At 38.1% G+C, this 21,353-nt stretch overlaps 1 protein-coding gene across 3 annotated transcripts in view; it reads right to left on the bottom strand.

The window, feature by feature from the left end:
* The window catches only part of lama5 (laminin, alpha 5), a 78,285-nt gene extending 64,791 nt beyond the window's left edge, over positions 1-13,494 (bottom strand). For all 3 annotated transcript variants that reach the window (XM_057363122.1, XM_057363123.1, XM_057363121.1), the window contains exons 1-2: positions 13,034-13,494; positions 11,317-11,469 (exon numbers count right to left, since the gene is read on the bottom strand). In XM_057363122.1, the coding sequence (XP_057219105.1) occupies positions 11,317-11,469; positions 13,034-13,288 (408 nt within the window). In that variant the 5' untranslated portion in view covers positions 13,289-13,494. The remainder of the gene's footprint in view (positions 1-11,316; positions 11,470-13,033) is intronic.
* Between the last annotated feature and the right edge of the window lie 7,859 nt (positions 13,495-21,353).

Consider the following 21,353-nt stretch of genomic DNA (forward strand, 5'->3'; position numbering starts at 1 on the left):
CTCAATTTAAGACTTTTTAGATATTATACTAGAAAACAAGACAAAAAGAACTCATCTACATTGTTACTTTTGGGTAAGGTTAAACCCATAACCCTCAACTCCTAACAATTACACACGATTAAAAAGAAAAAGACAAGCTGTGATTTCCTCATGAACTTCACCTCTAAAGTCTCTCTCCCACTGCCCGGCTCAATGAAGTGTCTGAATGAAAGTGGATGTATGGGCTCTGTGTGTAGCAGAGATCAAGCATTAAGTGCCTTGAATCATTGAGGGACCTCCATCGCCATTGAAAAGTCCTCAAAGAGGAAGCAGGAAACAAGAGCCAGAGCCCTCCTGCCAGTCACAGTGGGACAAGTCTTTTGTACTCCTCTGGGAACTCACTGAGAGGTTGATATGCTGAAGGCAGGTGTCCTCTCATTCAGCACCATTAGAGCTTTCATGGTCTACTCTGATCTGGTCAGTTTGAGTGTGACCTTTCAATCTGCACCCACATCAAAGAGAAGCAGTGACTGACCACTCAAACGATATGGGAGGAAGATCCATTCCAACCATGCAGATCCAATCACTAACTATATGATTTTATTGTATGGGTAACATTTTGTTTCCATTTGCTCTCCATTTAATCTCATGGGAACATGTTCCTACTCTACGCTTTAGTTCATGCATATACTTACTTGACTGCTGCTTTTTTGTGGACAGTAAATAAGAAGTCTCTTGATCCCCGTGTTTGAGGGATGATGGGCTTTTACAGGAATGTCCCCCCAAGTCAAATTCAGGAATAGTTGTCTCACGTCATCTGTATTTGGATCCCTCCTCTCACATTCAGCCTTTTATGGCTTCTCACATGGAGGTCTTTTTTGGCTTGTTTATCTGCCCTGTTTATCTCAGATGGAGATGGATGGATTTATCGCTGTCTTTCCCCTCCCAGGTTCTCGTGCTTGGGGGCAAAGTTTATAAATCCACTTAATGAGGGCAGCGTGGCTCAACGCAACAACGGCATCCACTGTAGATTGTTCAACTGGCAAACTGAGTGCTATGACCACTATTCTATGCACTAAAACCATCTGAACCATGTGCCATGTGTGCTGTCGGAGATGTTGTATAGATTTACTGATTAACAACCAATAACCCAACCAATAAGATCTTGTATGGGTGGTTCAGAGTTCATGAACACAAACTACGGTGACTTCCATTTGCTGTAATGGTCCCTGAAATCCACTTTGCTGTGTACGACTTTTATGACAACTTATTCTCTATATTCTCGGCTGCCAAGATACTCTGGACGTTGATTAAAAGTGGAGCCTTAAGGAGGGGAAAAGCTAGTGAAAACTCCCCCCTTCAGGGCAAAAGGAGGGGTGAAAGGTATTTATATCCCTCTATTTCCTCCCTTAACCAAAGTGACCCCCTTATCCGCAACAAACACAGCTCCCCTCTCAGGCCCAACCCAACCAATGAGCCATTGAATGGATGAAAGACTCCAACGACAGCTCTTGTTGACCTGGCAAAAACAAACATTTACTCTCTCATTAACCAGACCGGCTCTCGGTTCACTCCATCCCTTCCCATCTTGTCAGAAGCCTGTGCTTAAAATTCCAAAAAACACAATCATCTATCACCGGGGAGGAAAAGAGAGAACAAAAGGAGAGCGTTTAGTGAAGTGTTTGTAATTGTCATCTGCAATTCCTAAAACAGCTCAACTAAGTCTGGATTCACATGTATTCATCAGAGAGAAGTTAGTATGAGACATCAGGTTCTAAACCTCAGACTGAACTCTATGACAATGTGCCCAAAGTTTTGAAAGAAATGCTTGTGTACGGCCCGAATGCATTAGCATTATCCTATTAATAGCCGGACTTCATAATGTCAATTCGTTCCAATGACTAAGAGTTGCTGTGAGAGAAAACACTTTGGAAAATTTCTGATGAAATTCAATGCAAGTAACCTCACAATAAAAAGTCTATCTAAAGAGAATTCTGCCCACGCCATGCTACCAAAAACCCAGCTCACTGGAAAATCCGGAAAGACGATGGTCATTTATGGTCATGAACTGGCTCAAGATGTTTTAGATGGTTGACATGGTGATCTGTCATGGTTGAGGTTAACCTTGTTTAGAGCACTTTCATGTGGTTTGAACCTGTATGGTTTTCTTGTGTGAAACACAAAAGAAGATATTTTGAGTTTTGTGTTCATACAATGGAAGTCAATGGGGGCTAATGTTGTTTGGTGACCAAAATTCTTCAAAATATCTTCTTTTGTGTTCTGCAGAAGAAAGAAAGTCAGACTTGTTTGGAATGACACAAGGATGAATAAATGATGAAAGAATTTTCATTTTGGGGTGAACTATCACTTTAAACCTAAACAGAAGTCAGGGCAAGTTTCAGATCTACATGTACTTATTTTGGTTTTACCCCCGACTGGTCATTCAGTTCCAGCACTGGTCTTGCTCTTGTTTGTCACTGATAGTTAATCAGTAGACTTAGGAAGCAGGTTTCAAAACCTGGCATACTGGCATATCTCTTAAGAAAGAGCTATCTTGCACGCTGGCCTCAGATAAGTCAGGTCACGGTGTACTAAAGATTCAGGACTGCCTTTTGTTCCATCTCTTAAACTCAACTGAGACCTTGGAGAGGTAGAGGTGGGTTTCTTTTTGATTGAGTGAAGAGACAAGCCCCGACAAGAATCAGGGGGCGTTTCTGAACACTGCCACATTTCTGTCTGAAACCACTGTCACAGCCCCCATGAGCTCATATTCTCCCGCCACAGACATTTGGGTTTGAGGGTCAACTGATTATTGAGATCTGACTCTTTTCTGGCCATAGAGTAGAGAAAGCTGAAGATTCATGAGCTAGTGTGACATGACCTTCAACAATGATCTACAGAAAGCTGTGAATTTGTGTTTATAATTATAATTATTACAAAAATTATTAAAAGGGTTTATTGATAAAGCATTCCTTCAAAGTGCTTGGAATTGCACATCCATGTTAATGTTATTGTCTCACATGTTCCTTTTTAAGAGACAACACAACACAATTGTTGTCATAAAATATATAAATGCAGAACTACAAAATTCATATGCACAACAAAGCTCAGGGGCCGTATTCTTAAAGCTTCTTAGAATCCTCTCAGAAAGCTCTTAATTTATCTTAAAAACTTTTACGTAGGAGTCTTAGCTTAAAAGCGATTTAGGACCAATATGAGAGCAACTTTGAGCAAGGAAAAGACAAAAACTTTTATCTTAGTGAGGAGGCGGGGCTGACCCCGTTGCTATGTATGACACAGTCTTTTAAAGACTTTGATTGGTTGGTTGGCCAAGAAGGAAAAAAGAGCGCTTTTAAGTATAGGGTCATTAGTTTGATATTGCACATGTAGTTTTTCCTGTTTTACCGTACTCACGCACACACACAAACACGCACGCACAACACGCACGCACGCACTATATATATATGTTTTTACCATACTGTTAATGTCAACGTATTTGATAGAAAGTGAACAGTGACACATGCTTCTGTAAGTGCTGTAATTGTTTGTGTGATCAGATTGTGACCGTTGTGACGGACCCAAATCATCTCTGCTGCATAGCTGCATTTCTCCAGTTGCTAAAAATGTAAATGTAGTGATTTCGTCTATTTCTGGCGCTATGTAATTTCTGAGCTGTCTTGGAGATGTTAGCGTGTCTCTAATAGGATCGGTCACAAACATGAACCCTGCACGATCTTATGTCTTGTGTCTTATTAACTCACTGCCATTCAATTCAATTTAAATAGCGCTTTAACAATTTGCATTGCATCAAAGCAGCTGTACAAGTAAACCAAAACCAAGAAAAACAAAAGTTGAACTGGAATATGGAAATTGTCATGCATTGCAACACATTTCTTCTCACTTTTCGTCTTTCGTCCATTTTCTCTGCTGCTAAAGAAACTCTTAAGTCTCTTAAAAGTCCTCCTCGCTACTCCTAAAATTTTTGACCTTAAGAGCTCTTTCAAGGGTTAAGATGCTTTATGAATTTCTTTTTTCTTTACTAGGATCTTTTCTGTAATTTTAAGGGGAAACGCCCACATTTCTAAGAATTTTCTTAGAATTTTGTCACTAGGAGCAACTCTTTGCACTAAGATTTTTCATGAATACAGGCCCAGGGCCCGTATGTATAAAACTTCTCAAAAATGCTCTTAAGAGTAATCTTAAACTTTGACTTAAGTGTCAAAAAAATCTTAGTAAGAAGTAGGAATTTAAGAGTAGGAGACTTTTATAAAGAAGCTAAAAGCAACTTTCAGTAAAGTTTAAGACTGATTCTTAAGTTCTGACTTAAGTGTTGTAAATTAAGGACTACAATGATTTAAACACAAAATGGCCGCCCTTGACCCCTGAATCAGCCAATAGGGAGCCTGCAATGGTGAAGTCAGAGCAGCAATACACCATTTATTCATAACTGATTTAAGACATTACTTAATTCAAACATTACATTGATGTATATATTTTTATTCATTTATATATACAGCTGCAATCCATAACTTATTTGGGTGAAATAAACCAAAATTTTGTATTTGGCAAGTACATAAAAATTTGTGTTGAAAACTGTCTGCCTACTTTCCCCTGATTTACAGCGGTAAGCTTATAATAGTGATTGATATATTGAGCTGTACGATTTTGTGGGAAATGTAACATCGGTTAACTTCAACCTGTATGAAGATAAATGCATAAAGTAACCTGCAATTAAATTTTTCAAACAGAGATGCAAAAGTTAAAAATTGCAGTTTCAAAAATTTATTTTGCATTATGCGCAAAAATATTACAAATATGTATCTATTTTTGGCTTGGTTTCATACACTTTTAAATGAACAGTTAATTTAAATAATTAAGCTGCTGAATCACATCCTATTACACTCACAGCTGTAGGCTATATAAAGAAAAGACCAAAGCTGCAAATAAAAAATGGATTTAACCTTTTTTTGTATATTATTTCATTAATTCCCTGTCATCATATCATTCCAACACATTGTTTCTTTGTTTGTAAAGTCCACGTTATCTGCCTACGTACTGGCATCTCTTTATATAGCCTATAGCTGTGAATGTAATAGGATGTGATTCAGTAGCTTAATTATTTAAATTAACTGTTCATTTAAACGTGTATGAAACCAAGCCAAAAATGGATACATATTTGTAATATTTTTGCGCATAGTGCAAAATAAATTTTTGAAACTGCAATTTTTAACTTTTGCATCTCTAATTTGAAAACATCTCTGTTTGAAAAATTAAATTGCAGGTTACTTTATGTTTTTATCTTCATACGGGTTGAAGTCAACCGATGTTACATTTCCCGCAAAATCGTACAGCTCAATATATCAATCACTATTATAAGCTTACCATTGTAAATCAGGGGAAGGTACAGACAGTTTTCAACACTAATTTTTATGTGCTTGCCCAATATTAAATTTTGGTTTATTTCACCCAAATAAGTTATGGATTGCAGCTGTATATAAATGAATAAAAATATATACATCAATGTAATGTTTGAATTAAGTAATGTCTTAAATCAGTTATGAATAAATGGTGTATTGCTGCTCTGACTTCACCTTTGCCGGCTCCCTATTGGCTGATTCAGGGGTCAAGGGCGGCCATTTTGTGTTTAAATCATTGTAGTCCTTAATTTACAACACTTAAGTCAGAACTTAAGAATCAGTCTTAAACTTTACTGAAAGTTGCTTTTAGCTTCTTTATAGAAGTCTCCTACTCTTAAATTCCTACTTCTTACTAAGATTTTTTTGACACTTAAGTCAAAATTTAAGATTACTCTTAAGAGGATTTTTGAGAAAGTTTTATACATACGGGCCCAGATCTTTTGGTCTTGAGAGAATTTGATGAGAAATGTTTGAAGAAACTTTATTTTAATATCTCACTTTTAAGACTTTGGCATCTTTGAGCATATTTTGAGACATCGTTGAGCCCATCAAAAAATCGTGAGCAGACACAGGGTCTTTTTCGCAGGATAAAAATGATTTGATTTGGTTTGCTTTCTCTGGGCTGAAAGCAAACAAAAACGAAGACACATCCTAAAGTTAAAGCTGATTTTTCTGTTCCTGACTGTCACGTAAACCTCTCTTCAACATCCTAAACTTCTCAAAGATCAAACCTCTTCATTAGGATCGGAACTGACTCATTTTCTCTCCTCTCCCCCGGCCTCTCAAATATGCTGTTGAAACGCTCTGCTAATATTTGAGAGAGGAGTGAAGGAAACTCTGCCCTTCGGCGGGTACGCCAATAAAGGAGATAAGACCGATCTGTTAAAGGCTGGAGTAGGGAAGTGAGGAGATATGAAAATCAGTGCTACTGGATGACAAGGTCAAGCGTGAAAATAAAGGTTTCGGGCTGCAGACACTGTGAACAAAACCACGACAGGACGTGCACGGGACATCTCAATAAGTAACTCACATCAGTCAATTTCTTTCAAGTAAAAGCAAATATCATACTATACGACTATCCACACCTGAGGTTACAGCACACACATGCTCGGCTCTCAATGAAACAGAGATGTGGTCTATAAACAACAGTTAAGACGGAAGCGTCTAATCTGTAAATCTGGTTTATCTGTGAAATAGAGCGAACAGGCTCAACCTCAAGCACGTCTGCCACACAAGAAGATGCTTAAAGACATTTCAAACCTGTGTGCCCTTTTCTTCTGCAGAACACAAAAGAAGATATTTTGAAGAATGTTGGTAACCAAACAATTGGTTTCACCAACCAAACTTTCACTGTCTGGACACAAACCCACAAAGACATTTATAAAAATATCTTCTTTTGTGTTCCACAGAAGGAAAAAATACAGATTTTGAATGACATTTTGGGTATTGTTTACATATAGTCTTTAAGCTACAGTAGCAAAGCCAGGTTAATTCTTAAGGTCAGGGAAAAGGTTAAAATGCTCATGTAAAACTAAATCACGACTCTTCTTGGCATGAGAAACCGTGACTTATATTATAAGTGGACGTCGGGGGACACATGCTACAAAAGTGTAGAATACAGCCCCTTCAATAAATAATAGGAGGTGAGCAGAGGTCAACTATGTGTGAGGTGTCAGTGAAGATATATGCATCAGGGGTGTAAACGGGGTCACCTCCGTCAGGGGTGAAGCAGCAGACAAAACCTCAGCCGTGATCGATGGTGAATGTCGAGTTCAAATCCCTGCTGTTTCTAAATTACCCCCGAATAAATGAGGTAATCGTTCAGTCTGATGTGAGAGATATTCTCACGAATCTGCACACATTGAAGTAAAAGTAGGAAGGTTTCCTCCAGTTTTGGTCATATTGTTGCTGCTCTCTCTCAAATCATCGCTCCCATTTTTTCTCTCTCTCATTAAGAGGCCCATTTTTTCAGCTCCGTAAACCTCATGAAAGACGGGACAAAGCAGGTCAGAAATGTGCAAGCGTATGTACACGTACAGTATGCATGACTCCACCAAAAAGACCCAGACCAATATCCAGTCAGTTGTCCCATAATTCCTCACTACACGGCCCTAATAGCTTACTAATGTGGAGTGACTCACGCGACTTTAGGAAACAATCAAAGTCTACAGCTAGAGTTCACGTTTGGACACAGATCAAAAGTTCTGACGTATAAAAACAGTGTCATGATTTTCAAGTGCAAGAAAATGAGGCAAGACATTAGTGATACACAATGGAAGCTTTGTTTGACAAAGTATTCAGGCCACACACTGGGTCGTCCCATACCTGAGATGACGGAAAACACACATACGCTGACATGATGGATCTTGTATGTGAGGAAGGATAACACACTGTCGTTGGAAAACTACCATCATTTGTGTTTGTGGTTACCTTTTGGCCTAACCTGCTCTGCGCCTTTTGTACGCCAGACGTAAATGATACCTCAGACCATGTAGACAATACATTTTTTTATTTAATTACATTGAAGATGTAATTATCATAATATCTAATTACATGACAATATCATAAAGACTTGGAAACTTATCTGTCTATTTTCTGTCATATAAAGAACTGAAATAATAGCGAACTGGATATACCTGAAACTTTTTTTGCACAAGTCGTCTAGAGATTCTGCCACAAATGTTCAGCCACAAATTCAAGTCAATACAAAACCCAAACAAACCTACAGCTCAAGATCACATGATCTACACATATCAAACATGGTAGTAAAACCAATGTAAAAAAAGAAATAAATGAAAGCAAATTACTGTTCTAACAGAGAAACAGTAAAACATGTAATAAGACGTAAAATTAGAAGGAAGTGGAATCATACAATTAATTTTGTACAACTGCTTTCCCATCAGTTAAACTGAGAGAAAGAGAGAGAAAGTAAGAGAAAGAGACTTGTTCAATCGCAGGAAAACGTTATTTCTGTACAGCTCTCACTGGCTTCATGCCCATCTCTGCGCATGGCACACAATGGGCCACTTTAGACCCCTTTGGGTCCCATTCAACCCCACAATACACTCAAATACACACACACACCAAAAGAGCTCTGGCTTACACGTCATCTATTTCTATCTAGTGTTTCATAAGGAAAAAGAGCACAATAACAGGTCACAGCATTTGCATTCGGATTTAGACAAGGAATATTTTATAGATATTTAAATGTGGCAAAAGTAAAAAAATAATAAAGGTGGAACTCATCATGTAAAAATAAACAATGCAGTATCTTTTACAAACGTGATTATTGTTTTGAGTGTGATGTGTAATTTCGACCTGCTTCCTGACAGGACAGGATCTTATGTGCGATGATCCCGAAAATAATTACAGGTTAAAAGTTAAATACTTCAGAATATAAGTAATGAATCATCTAGTTCAAGCAGTCTTAGCCTAGTACATTAGTGTGGCTGTTTTCCAGGTATTTAAGTGCTGCAGTGAGAAAGAGTCTTGTCTATTGGTTTATAAGATCTGTGACCTAAAACAGTAAAATGGAAACTCATTTTCGGCTTAAACGTGATGTAAGAAATTTCAGGTACTGGCTAAATTCCATTATACAATTAAAACTTAATCCACAGCCCATCTCCCCAACACCCCACCTCCAAAGACACATCAGCGGCATGACTTATCTTTTTCAATGATTTTTGATAAATGACTTCAGATCAATTTGTCAATGCAAATCGCTGTGAGTGTGAACGGTCCTTTAGAATAAACCTGAATAAACATAGGCACACCTAAGTGATGTATTACTGTTGTGGATGTGTGTCAGAGAGCTGTTACTTCAGCAACTGGTGAGCAGAAAGCAGAAAGTACCTGAGGTTATTTAACAGAAAGAAAAAGATTGGGGCATGAATTTGGGTTGTGAAGGGTAGGGTCTCTTTTGGTGTGAACATGTCGAGACAGATATTGGGTTAACTAACATTCCAATCTAATTCGTCTGCTCGGGGGGGGATCAAAAGGAGCCTCATACCTGTGTTACAAAAAGTCAGTTTCATTCTCTTTTATGCTTTACACACACACACACACACACACACAGATAAGTTCATTCACAATGACCACCGACCCTCCCTTTACCTGCATTCCAACCTGTCAGATAAAAAGCTGGAATACCATTAACCTATACATTCCATAAACCTCTCTTTCTCACTCTTTGCACAGTGATGCATGTGTAATAGCTCTTGCATTGCTTTATAATAAAAAGTTGATTTATTTAAGTTATGCTGAAAAACCAGCTGCCACAAAAACAACACAGTCAGAGAACGAGAGAAAGAGAGCGAGAGAGAAATATTGAGAAAGAATAATTCAGGTAATTCAAGGCTTAGCTTGTCACAGCCCCATTTAGCCAAATAAGGCAATCACAAAACCAGATATCCATACATATACATTTTATACATTTATTACAACACTTTGGTATACTTCATTCTGATTGGTCAACTGCAGCAATGTTAAAAGTTATGCATTGCTCAAATGCATAACGGACCATTTGTCTTAAGGCTGAAATACACTACAAGACTTTTGCTCAGATTTTGCCCAGATTTTCAGTCTGGATTTGTTGCAGAAAGTCTGTGCCAGTCTGCAGATTTGATCAGTTAGTGTGTTTCTATCTGAAACTTTCAAAAAGTCTGCAAGTGTATGATGTCTAGTTTAAAAAAATCTGTTCAGATTTTAAGTCTTGTAGTGTATTGCAGCCATTAAGCAACTGGCACATAATTTTTTTGGTAAGTAGTCATGTCCCTGTTGAAAAAAACAGCATATGCTGGCTAGGTAGGTTTTGAAGCAACGTAGCTGGTTTGTGCATGGTTTAAGATGGCTATGTGCTAGTTTAAGCTGGTCCTGAGCTGGTTTAAGATGGTCCTAAAGCAGCTCAGGACCAGCTTAAACCAGCACATGACCTGCTTAGGACCAGCACATGACCAGCTTAAACCAGCACATAACCAGCTCATGACAAGCACATGACCATCTTAAACCAGGACATGACCAGTTTAGGACCAGCTCATGACCCGCTTAAACTAGCACATGACCATTTTAGGACCAGCACATGACCAGCTTAAACCAGCACATGACCAGCTTAAACCATCTTAAACCAGCACATGACCAGCTTAAACCAGCACATGACCATCTTAAACCAGCACATGACCAGTTTAGGACCAGCTCATGACAAGCACATGACCATCTTAAACCAGCACATGACCAGTTTAGGACCAGCTCATGACCAGCTTAAACTAGCACATGAACATCTTAAACCAGCAAATGACCAGCTTAAACCCGCACAAACCAGCTGCCATGCTTCAAAACCTACCATAAGGGGTATGAAGTGAAATAACATAAACCAGTGCACAAAATAGACCCAAACACATCACAATAACCCGGATTATATATATTCTGCACTATGGGCGAAAGCATTACACTCTTGTTGGTACAGTAGCTGACAGCATTATAAAAATGAATCAAAAGCCAAAAAATAGACATGCAGAGCAGCACAGTGTTTATCAAGACACTGGGAATGCTGGAGGACTATGTGTAGGAGACTGTGAGTAATGTTTATTTGCCATAACCAAGTTTTTTGGAATATAAAACACTTCTAATTGCCTCCGAGCTATTCAACAACTCAACAACAACAGCCCATGACAAACACTGCCAAGACATAAAGCAGTAACACAAAAAACTCCAGATGAAATCCTGTCTCAAGTATGAATGGATTAGATTCAATTTTGGGTCCAACCTTGAAATTCTGCACCCATGTGCAATCCACAAAAGCTGTGTCTGCTGTGGCCCCAAGTATCAGATGTTGCTACTGTACGCTGAGTAGTCTCAACACAATACAGTACGTGCATGTGGGTGTGTGATAGAGAGAGAGATAAGGAATGCAGTGGTAACATACCTGTCCTAAGTCCAGGGTGACGTTGACCTCGTTGTGTTTTGCGCTCCGGGAGAGAGGAGGGCTTTGCCACCATCGTTCGGTTCCATCGATGGCGTTGCTGATAGGGTGAGCCCTGTTTGTGTCGTCTGAGGTACAGATGTCACAGTACTGACCCTGTGTAATGATGTGAATGAGAATTGATGATTTAAAGGAATTAATGAAAATAAATTGAAGGCTAATGTTAACATTACAGTTTCTTCACAGGTAAATAGAAAAGAAAATGCATGTCTTGGTTCTGTTAAAAATGCAGATGAGAAATTTTAATCGTAAAATTAAATAAAAATGATCATATAAAAACATTTTCTGAATAAAATGACCAATATATGGATGTAAATCTCAATGTAGTGGGATTCCAAAGATTGAAAGAGAAGCCCAATACCTCTAAGGTTGACACTTATCGGTTATTTCTAATAGCGCAGACGGAAGGATAAAGTAAAAGTTTATTCCTCATAATAGGTTGGGCAGCACAAACTGTGACTGAAAAGAATATTAAGACTTAAAACAGTGAACCTAAATGCTGCTGTGAAAATAACTGAACCTTTTGAACTGTCAGCAAACAGATTAAGACGCTTGCTTGTGAACGCAGAGGATCCTGGGGGAATTTCGATGAAACATTATAAGCAAAGAAAATGTCCTTCATGTAATGAAAAATGTGCTTCAACGATAACATCTAAATTAACAGGTGTTATTAAAGGGGAAAATCTGTGCTGCAAATCTGTGTGTGCCTCTCTATCAGTCTCTCCCTCACAGTCTTCTATGGAATGCCACACATTCCTCAGGGAATATCCGAGTAGCATTGCTACACGGGGGTTGCATTTTACAGTGTGTAAACATATCAGCCATTTGCCAACAAGTCAAGTCGTGCCCCCAACCACTTGTGCTCAGGAGGCTTCAGTGGGGGTCTCTTATAAAGCACTACAGGAGGTCTTGGACGGTCTGTGGTACTGTCACCTTGAGCAGGTGCTCTCAATAAAAGCTGCACACTTGCACATGCCCAAGTTAATATAATGCTTAGGTACTCAAAAATATCACCAGCACCATGGATTTTATTGTGTTATTGTTGCAAGTACCTTGAGTACCAAATAAAACTGTTAATCCAGAGTGAATATCGTTATTTTAAAAAGTGCCACGGTATTATAACCGAATATTACACTTTTTGTAAGTTCATGTCATTTATAAAATGGAAATAACAAAAATGTCATTTTATATTGCACATAATTAATAGACCTGCTATTTTGTAGGGAAAAACATACAAAATCTAGTGATTAGCATTAAAAATACAATTGTGAACCAACAGCTGTTTACCATTACAAAATATTTGTGCCGCGTTTTTGGCCTTTATTATATCTAGTCAGATGTGCGATTGATTCCCATCCGCTATAACATCCCGCCAACACCTTACCTGTCGACACCAACACCAGAGACCACTATAGTTTCAATTAAAAGCAATATAATCCCATTATAACCATTAAATCCATTAGAACTTCTGTGACGGCTTCTATTGTTTTATTCAGGGTAGCTAAGCAAAGAATAAAAAAGTATGCCAATTACAAATCAAGCTATAACCGCACAGAACTTACACTAAACTTTGTGTAAAATGAAAAAAAACCGTTATTATTATTTTAAATAACAGGCTAACAAACAACAGACAGTGTAAGTGAAAACAACGCGTTTTTACCTGAATCGTCTGACTCGGGTCCCCGGACACGGGCCCCCCGACAAGTTTGCAGTACAGGTCTTGAATCGCGTGCCCGTTCTCGTCCACTCCACATGTCGCCGTGGCCGTGATTTTCGTCCCCTCCGCTAGATTGAAATACGGTGGGTGCAAACTGAATCCGTTTATACTGTTGGTGGGCAATTCCTGCGCCCACGAGCCGTACACGAGCAGCAGAGCCGCGAGCGCCGGTGCGAAGAGCGACGGTCCCTTCGCCATCTTCACCTGTGACGCGCACGCAACACTGTTACAACTCACGACAAAATCCACTCGAGAACCGTGTTACTGACGAACATGTGGAGAGACAGACGACACGGCGGGTTTCTTTCTGTGTTATGCACAACAACGGACAGAAAACGCAGTTCGGTGCTCTCTCTCTCTCTCTCTCTCTCTGTCTCTCTCTCTCGCGCGCGCACTCCCTCTGTGCTGCTGTGTGGATAGAGCGCAAGTGCGGTGCGTGAGCACTGCAGTCCTGTCTCGAGACCCAATGAAAAGGTAATGCGTCAGTGAGTGCAGGGACCCCTGCCTTTATGAAAGTTGCATGGTTTTTATCACAGTAAAAGCTATAAACTATGTTTTATTGATCACTATTTGTATTCGCATGTAGTTTATATATGATATGTGTAAAATATGATGTAAAATGTGTAAAAATTTGCGTTTTCAACAAATTAAACTTATGATTAGTGTAGTTAAACCATGGTTAACTTTTGTAAGGCTGAAAAGTTTACGATTTATTTTTTACAAATGTTCATTTATTATACAACTTCATGAACACTTTTGCAAAGAAACTGAGAGTTGCTAAATAGTCTAATAAAATATATTTTCACAGTTTTTTTGTCATTTGGCCATCAAGTTAGTCATGCATGTACTATAGTACAGTGATGAAATGGGTGAAATAATATTACCACAGTATAGTATCATTATACCATCCAAACAACATGGTGTTACTGTAGGATTTGATTGTATTTTTAGTTTTTATTGGTTAGATATTAAAAAAAACAATAGTGACAAACTTAAAGGGACTAAAGACTAATAATAATGATATGGCAAAAAAAATCATGGAGACACACGGTTTCAGAAAGACATGAAATGTTGTAAATAGCAACTGTGGCCTCTCTATTGATTCCAAAAACCGACTCCGAGAACCGAGTTCAAAGTCAAATATCATCATTATGCATTCAAAGGATAATTTATTGCAACAGATGCTTGTGCTTTTATAAAAGTTACAATATTCAAATGTTCACAATAGGTGAAGGATAAATCAAGTGTTGTTACAACGAACAAACAGCAATCCATCAGAGCGTGCAGCATACAGCAGCCTGAAGTCTCCGAGGTTTCCCAACTAAAGCTCATTCACATGCCTCCACACCTCACAGAATCTCAGGCTTTCATTTTCCAGTCTACAGCACCTGAGGTTTAATTAAATGGCAGTGCTCCAGAGAACAAAGTCAGAAAGAGAGAAAGAAAGAGGGAGAGAGAAGCAGGTGTTTCTTCCGCTGTCATTTTGGCACATAAAGCACAGCCAGCAAAGAGGCGTCCTTCTGACTGCTCATAAAACACACACATACTAAAGTTTATATTTTGCTCAGAAATCATTTAAGTGCACAAGAGCACCAGGAGTCACGTGGTGCGTTTACATCACGTCATATTTACGGGTTAAAGGACACAGAAGGAAATGGACCTTCTGTAAGAGTTGGAGGTGTGTCTGGTAAAGAATCTTGGCAGGCGCGAACAGGCATTGATCATGATAAGTTGTAAATGTTGATGGTCCAAAGTAGTTTAAACACATGTTCAAATAGAGAATAAAGCGAAACAGAGATAAAGCTGGAGAGAACATACTATTCAATTTAGCCAGCATACCTGTATGAGCGAACAAATCACATTTCTAATTCCATCTTCCTGTATTTGTCAGTACGCGAAAAATTTTCCAAAGTGTCATTTTTTTCCAACCAAAAACACATTGTATCTAAACTTACAAATACAAACTTCCCAGTAGGGCTGGAACAGCAATAGTTTGTTCAAAATCCAGGAAGGCAAAGCTTTTACAACAAAAGAAAACAATGTTCAATGGCAGTCGAGCTCCAAAAAGGACACAAAACACAATAAAAGTACAGTCAAATCAGTCAAGTGAGTTATATCTCAAAGCTTCTGGAGACACATGACAGGCAAAAGACGCTCAAATCTTATTCACGCTTGATAACAAGTTTCGACGTCAAATCTCATTGTGCAGATAAAATATTGTGACGTAACAGGTATGTAAATGCACATGTATGTGTACAAACATAATAGGATGTCAAAGTTTTGCCGGAGGAAATTTTAAGCGAATAATGACTTATATAATGACCCAAATATCAGTCCGTTCATATTATAACCTCAGAAGACAAAGGAAAAAGTGCATATGTAGTGCTTGACCTGAACACTTTTACTGTATGCTCTATAAACGTTTTGTGAAAGGAGGAAAGTCATTGAGTTTGGAATTAAATGAGAATAAACTACGAAGTCAGAATTTACAGAACTATATCGAAGTCCATTTACGGAAGTCGTGCCACTCGGCAGCCATGTTTGCAACACCTCCGGGCAACTATTTCAGTCACAGCAAGATCACAGTCCTATCAACTTGCATGGGGAAGACCGATATTTCGGGAAATCTCTGAAAAAAAACACACTTACATGACATATTTCTGACAAACAATTAAACCGGTCATCAACAGTACCATTACTTTTGTTTACTAAAGTTAAATTGTGCTAAACACAACTTTTCTCAGGGCCGCTTCCGCTACTGTGCACAGGTTAGCAAGCGCCTCACGAACCTCTATGTAGAGCCCGCCCCAAATAACCGTCAGTCTTTATCGATGGACGATTGGCTCTTTTTACAGTAATGTGGGACTTACTGTACATAAGACATACTGACGGTTGCGCTTTTCTACATTCTTTATAATAGAAATGCAGCATCTTGTTTAAATCTATTATCTTAGACTTCACTTTTCATGGTACAAAAATGTCAGAATGATTCCTATAAATATGCACACCACATGTGTCCCATACAGGCAAAGACGGCGGTCATACGTTTAAGTACATATGGTTTATCTCTGTCAACAAAAACAGAGAAATGTCCCACAACTCGTGTCACGTTTAATGAAAGATGCTTGACGTGGACACACTAATACTCACCACTACACATGTTGACCTCTGAACTTCTCTCTCAGAGGAGTATCGCAACAAACTGGCAGGGGTCAGATGAGTTTGACTTAGGAAGTCTAGAGTCATCCTGCTAATGCAACCAAACTCACATTCGCTTTCAAACAAGAACACATTCCACGTGGTCATATAAATGAAAGAACCACAGGCTTACAATAGACGGATGAAGGACATGCCATCCAGCTGTCTCCCTTTATGGAGAGAAGAGCAAACTGAATTTCATTGAAATTGTAGAATGGGATCACTTTGGAAACACCCTAACAGTAACCTCAGCTCAGGTCAATGACTTAAAGGAACAGTTCAACCAAAAATGAAAATCCTTTCATGACTCCAAACCTGTTTGACTTTCTTTCTTCTGTAGCACACCAAAGAAGACATTTTGAAGAATGTTGGTAACCGAACAACATTGAAACCCCATTGACTTCCATTGTATGGACACAAAACCACTGAGACATTTTTCAAAATATCTTATTTTATGTTTTACAGAATAAGAGTCACGTACAGGTTTCAAACAACACAACGAACCTAAAATACATCAACATGAATCAATATTTCAATCAACAAGTCAACCAAACTGTCTACATCAGTGTTTATGAGTGATCAAAGTTAGTCTTTCTTTAGCAAACATGCGTATGTTCCAGTTAAGTGTTGCTGTCGTTCAGACAAACTGTGATTTGCTGTTTTGTTGAGAGTATGTGATATTGTTTGATGAACTTCACAGGAAGCCATGTTGTGTCTAAAACACAGCTCTGATGTGGCATCTCTAACACTTCAAACAGCAGACTAAAGACATGATCAGACAGGCACCAAGCTTAGATCTCAACTATGACATGCTTCCTAAACGTTTCACCTGCCCAAGCTGGACTGCTCAGGATAAAATGTTGAATACACATACAATAGAAATGCTATTTAAAATATGAATGCATACAAAACTTCCCAGTAGTTACCAAGATGTTCTGAGTGGACTTTAAAGGGATAGTTCACCCCCCCCAAAAAAATCTTTTATAATTGACTTATTGTCGTACATAACCTGTATGACTTATTTCTTCTGCAGAACACAAAATAATATATTTGAAGAATGTTGGTAACCAAACAACACTGACCTGCATTAACTTCCATTGTATGGCCATTTCTCAAAATATCTTATTTTGTGTTCCAAAATCTGAGCAATAGCAAAAATGACTCTTGTTTTTTAAACAAGATATTTAAGATATTGACGTATTTACTGTGACAGTGAGAGGAAAAAACAGGACTAAAAATTAACCTTGTCCCACACGCAAACACACACACACACACACACACACACGCACGCACACACACACACGCACGCACACGCACGCATGCACGCACGCACGCACGCACGCACACACACACACACACACAGAAACACCACCTGCTCTACCTGTCAGTCCCTTCAATCCACACATTGTGATCTCAACCACATCCATCCTGTGCTATTCTACCAATAAAACACAAAAAAACAAACTCAAACAAATGAAAACAGCAAAAGACGAGGCTTGAAAGATCATTTGGCCGTGAACGTTTCAGCAATGAACTCTGAAATACAATGGATTTTAAATCCTAATCCCTGAGTCATATGGGCACAACGGACACTGGATATAAGTCTCTCACAGACTAAGCTAGTGTACAAATATGTATTTTTAGCAAAGAGCTGGCACCATTTTGATGATGTCCATAATCCAATATCATCATCAAAGTCAAAAGTAAATATAGCTGCAAGCTGCAGTTATCGAGTCCAAACAGATTTCTGGTAAATGGAGAACGGGACCTCAACTGCACAATGTCAAAGAACAGATCCAGGATATGTGGGAACATATGAATAGAATATCATTGGTGTGACTTTAAGGTCAAAATATGTTGGAATGTGTGCCTAAAAGTGGACCTACAACCAATATCTATTGAACAGAATCTTGAATTAACTACATCTATGACAGATAATCTCTCATGCTGCCACTGTTTTACAATACCTGTAATATCGATCTGTGTTATTTTTTTATAACCATGTTTTTCTAATCACTATTTAGTCACATGTCATATTTTTATAGCAAATGTAAAGGTAAAGTGTGCTTACTATAGTAGAACTGTAAGAAGCTGCTCTTACAGTTCTACTCAGCTGTCATTGAATCTGTCCTCTGCACATCCAGAACTGTCTGGAAAGCTGCAAAAACTGACCTCCGAAGACTACAACGGATAGTCCGGACTGCTGAGAGAATCACTGGCACAACCCTCCCCAATCTATAAGAACTGTACTCATCCAGAGTGAGTAAAAGAACTCGCAAAATCACTCTGGACCCCTCACACCCCGCACACTTTCTCTTTGAACTGCTGCCGTCTGGTCGGTGCTACAGAGCACTGAGCACCAAAACAGTCAGACTGAAGTTTCTTCCCTCAGGCCATCTACCTCTTGAACAGTTAAATGTTCTACTGTGCAATAAAAACACGTGCAATACACAACTATATACTCATATTCATTATATATATGTTGTTGATATAATATTCAGCTATCCACATTCCCCTGCATAACTTGTACATAACAGTATAATTTGTATATAGCACATCTGTACATCCAATATACTGCCTATTGTCCTTTTGTCTAATATTGTCCTTTCTGTCAAATGTGTATTGTCTCTCACATATTTATTTTTTACGTTTTGTTACCTGTGCCTTGTCACTTTTTTAACCTGTATGTGCACTAGAAGCTTCTGTCACTAAGCCAAATTCCTTGTGTGTCCAAGCACACTTGGCAATAAAGCTCTTTCTGATTCTGATTACTGGCATTTTAATATTTGAAATAGTTTATTTTAGAGATGTGTTAGAGGCGTGGCCCACAAGGGGACCAGTTCACTTTCAAGGGGGCCTCAAGATGACCAATATTTAAAAATGAGACCAAATGAGCATTGACAGGCATTAAAAAAATTAAAGAGCTTATAATTTGGCAATTTTTATGATGAATAATATTTTTTTTCAGTTATTTCATATTAATGTCAAGCTCTAAAATATTTTATAGAGTAGAAATTTGCCTTCTTGTGAGTGGGGTCTTTGAATATTGTTAAATACAGTCAAAAAGGTTGAGAACCCCTGTAGAAGACAACTGTGCCATCTTCTGGACATTTCCTTGTCATGCTTCATATATCTGTGCATTTATGCCGAATTTTTACACTTTTTGCAGTTGTCTCAAATAAGATAATAATGACAAAATATCAGTCTGCTCCTTAGAAGATATAGAATAGTGTTCATGGACTAGTTGTTTAATGTTTTGTTAGAGGCTTAACAACCCTGGTTACGGTATTATTGTATGGAACGTTCTTCAATGTTTTTTGAAAATTGGTAAAGTCACTAGGTTTGGAATTACACGAAGAGCAAATGGCACATGAATCCTTTTATCGATAGCTGTCACAATTTTCAATAATGTTCATAATCCAAACAAATGTCATCAGTCAAAAGTAAATAAAGCCTGTGGGCATTTAGTTTCAATGAGCATTTAATACTGGAATCATGCCCAGAGAGGCTACAAGTGTTTGCATGTGACTGCATGCGTGTGTATTTTTGTAATAATCAGACTCATAGATGTCTGACTAAATAGTACACCACATTCATATTTGGCATTTAACAAAATAGTGTTTGAAGTTTATTCTGCATGACAGAAGACAAAATCTGAGAGCAAACTTGCATGCAAGGATCAAAAGGGCGGAAGTCTCTGCAAATGAGCAGTGAAGCATTTCAACCAGATAGACAACACTCTATAGACTTCACAACAAGGGAGTATATTTCTCACAAAGAACATGTGAAGATTCCAAATTGAGATAACTCTGTTTTAAAAAAATTCAAAAATCATGTTTTTTATTATGTTATCATGTTTTTATTGTGTTTTATTAAACTGCAGTTTGATTGATATTAATTGGAATGCACAATAAAAAAAAACATGATTTTTGAAACATTTTAACTTGAAAAACAAGCAATCTGGCCTGACAAAACAAGCCCTAAATAAAGAACTTAATTTTACATGTGCTCAGGGAAAGTGAGAGATGGAAAAGGCAGGAAAGAAAACAAACAAACTGTTAACTTAAAACCTTTAGGAAAACTAAATATGTTTTACTATAGAAAAAGTGTAGCGGTCATGTATTTTATGTAAGAAAGTAAAAATCGTGCAAAACATCCAAACCACACACACAAAAAACATTCTGGAGTGAAAGATAAAAAATACAGTGTTTTGTTATTGAGCTCAATGAGCTTTTTATATTTCAAGTGGTCCAGTGAGTCTAAAACATGCAAGAAAAATACAGAAATAACAAAATAGATGACAACAACAACAACCACACTGTAAAACTTTGCTGTAATTTCGCAGCAGGTTTGCCAGTAACTTACTTTAGATTTAATGTACAATTAAATAATTACGCATAAACTTACCTAGTTTATATATTTTTCTTTCATAAAACAAGACTAAATATCTTGGGTCACTTTTCTTGTTATGTTAATGTATCGTAATTTAAGAAAACAAGGGAAAAATGCTTAGATGCAGTGTTGCTGTGCTAATGCCAGTCTCTACTTGCTCATTTTGAATCTCAAAAGTCAAAGTGTTTTAATTTTGATTAAAGTAATTGAAAACAGTACTAATGGTTAAAGTATCTACAGTAAGTTACTGGCAAACCTGCTGCAAAAACTACGGCAAAGTTTAACAGTGCAGCCTTTCTGATAAACAACAACTTGACACCAACTGTGTAACAGGGAGGGTGACAAAACTGAGCACAACAACCCAAAGCAGGTGAAATCACACACAACAGTTTTCACAAATACAACAAACAAGTCAACCAGCTAATAGCATTAGGTGCCACATATAACCATGTCTTCAAGTTTTATTACATTGGGCTGCTACATTTCAGAATTTCATCAATATTAACATGTTAATTTCGCAAAAAAAGGAAACATGACTGAGATGCTGCTGACAGCGTAAAACACGTGTGGGGAAAATAGCTGTTTGACTTCATGTGCAACTGTACAGTGACATCAGTAATGTGAGAGCAAAGTCAAACATCTCTAAAATGTCATTCTTGGTCCCATGCATGCC

This window comes from Triplophysa rosa, linkage group LG21, assembly GCF_024868665.1.
Source record: "Triplophysa rosa linkage group LG21, Trosa_1v2, whole genome shotgun sequence".
NCBI classification, from domain to species: Eukaryota; Metazoa; Chordata; class Actinopteri; order Cypriniformes; family Nemacheilidae; genus Triplophysa; species Triplophysa rosa.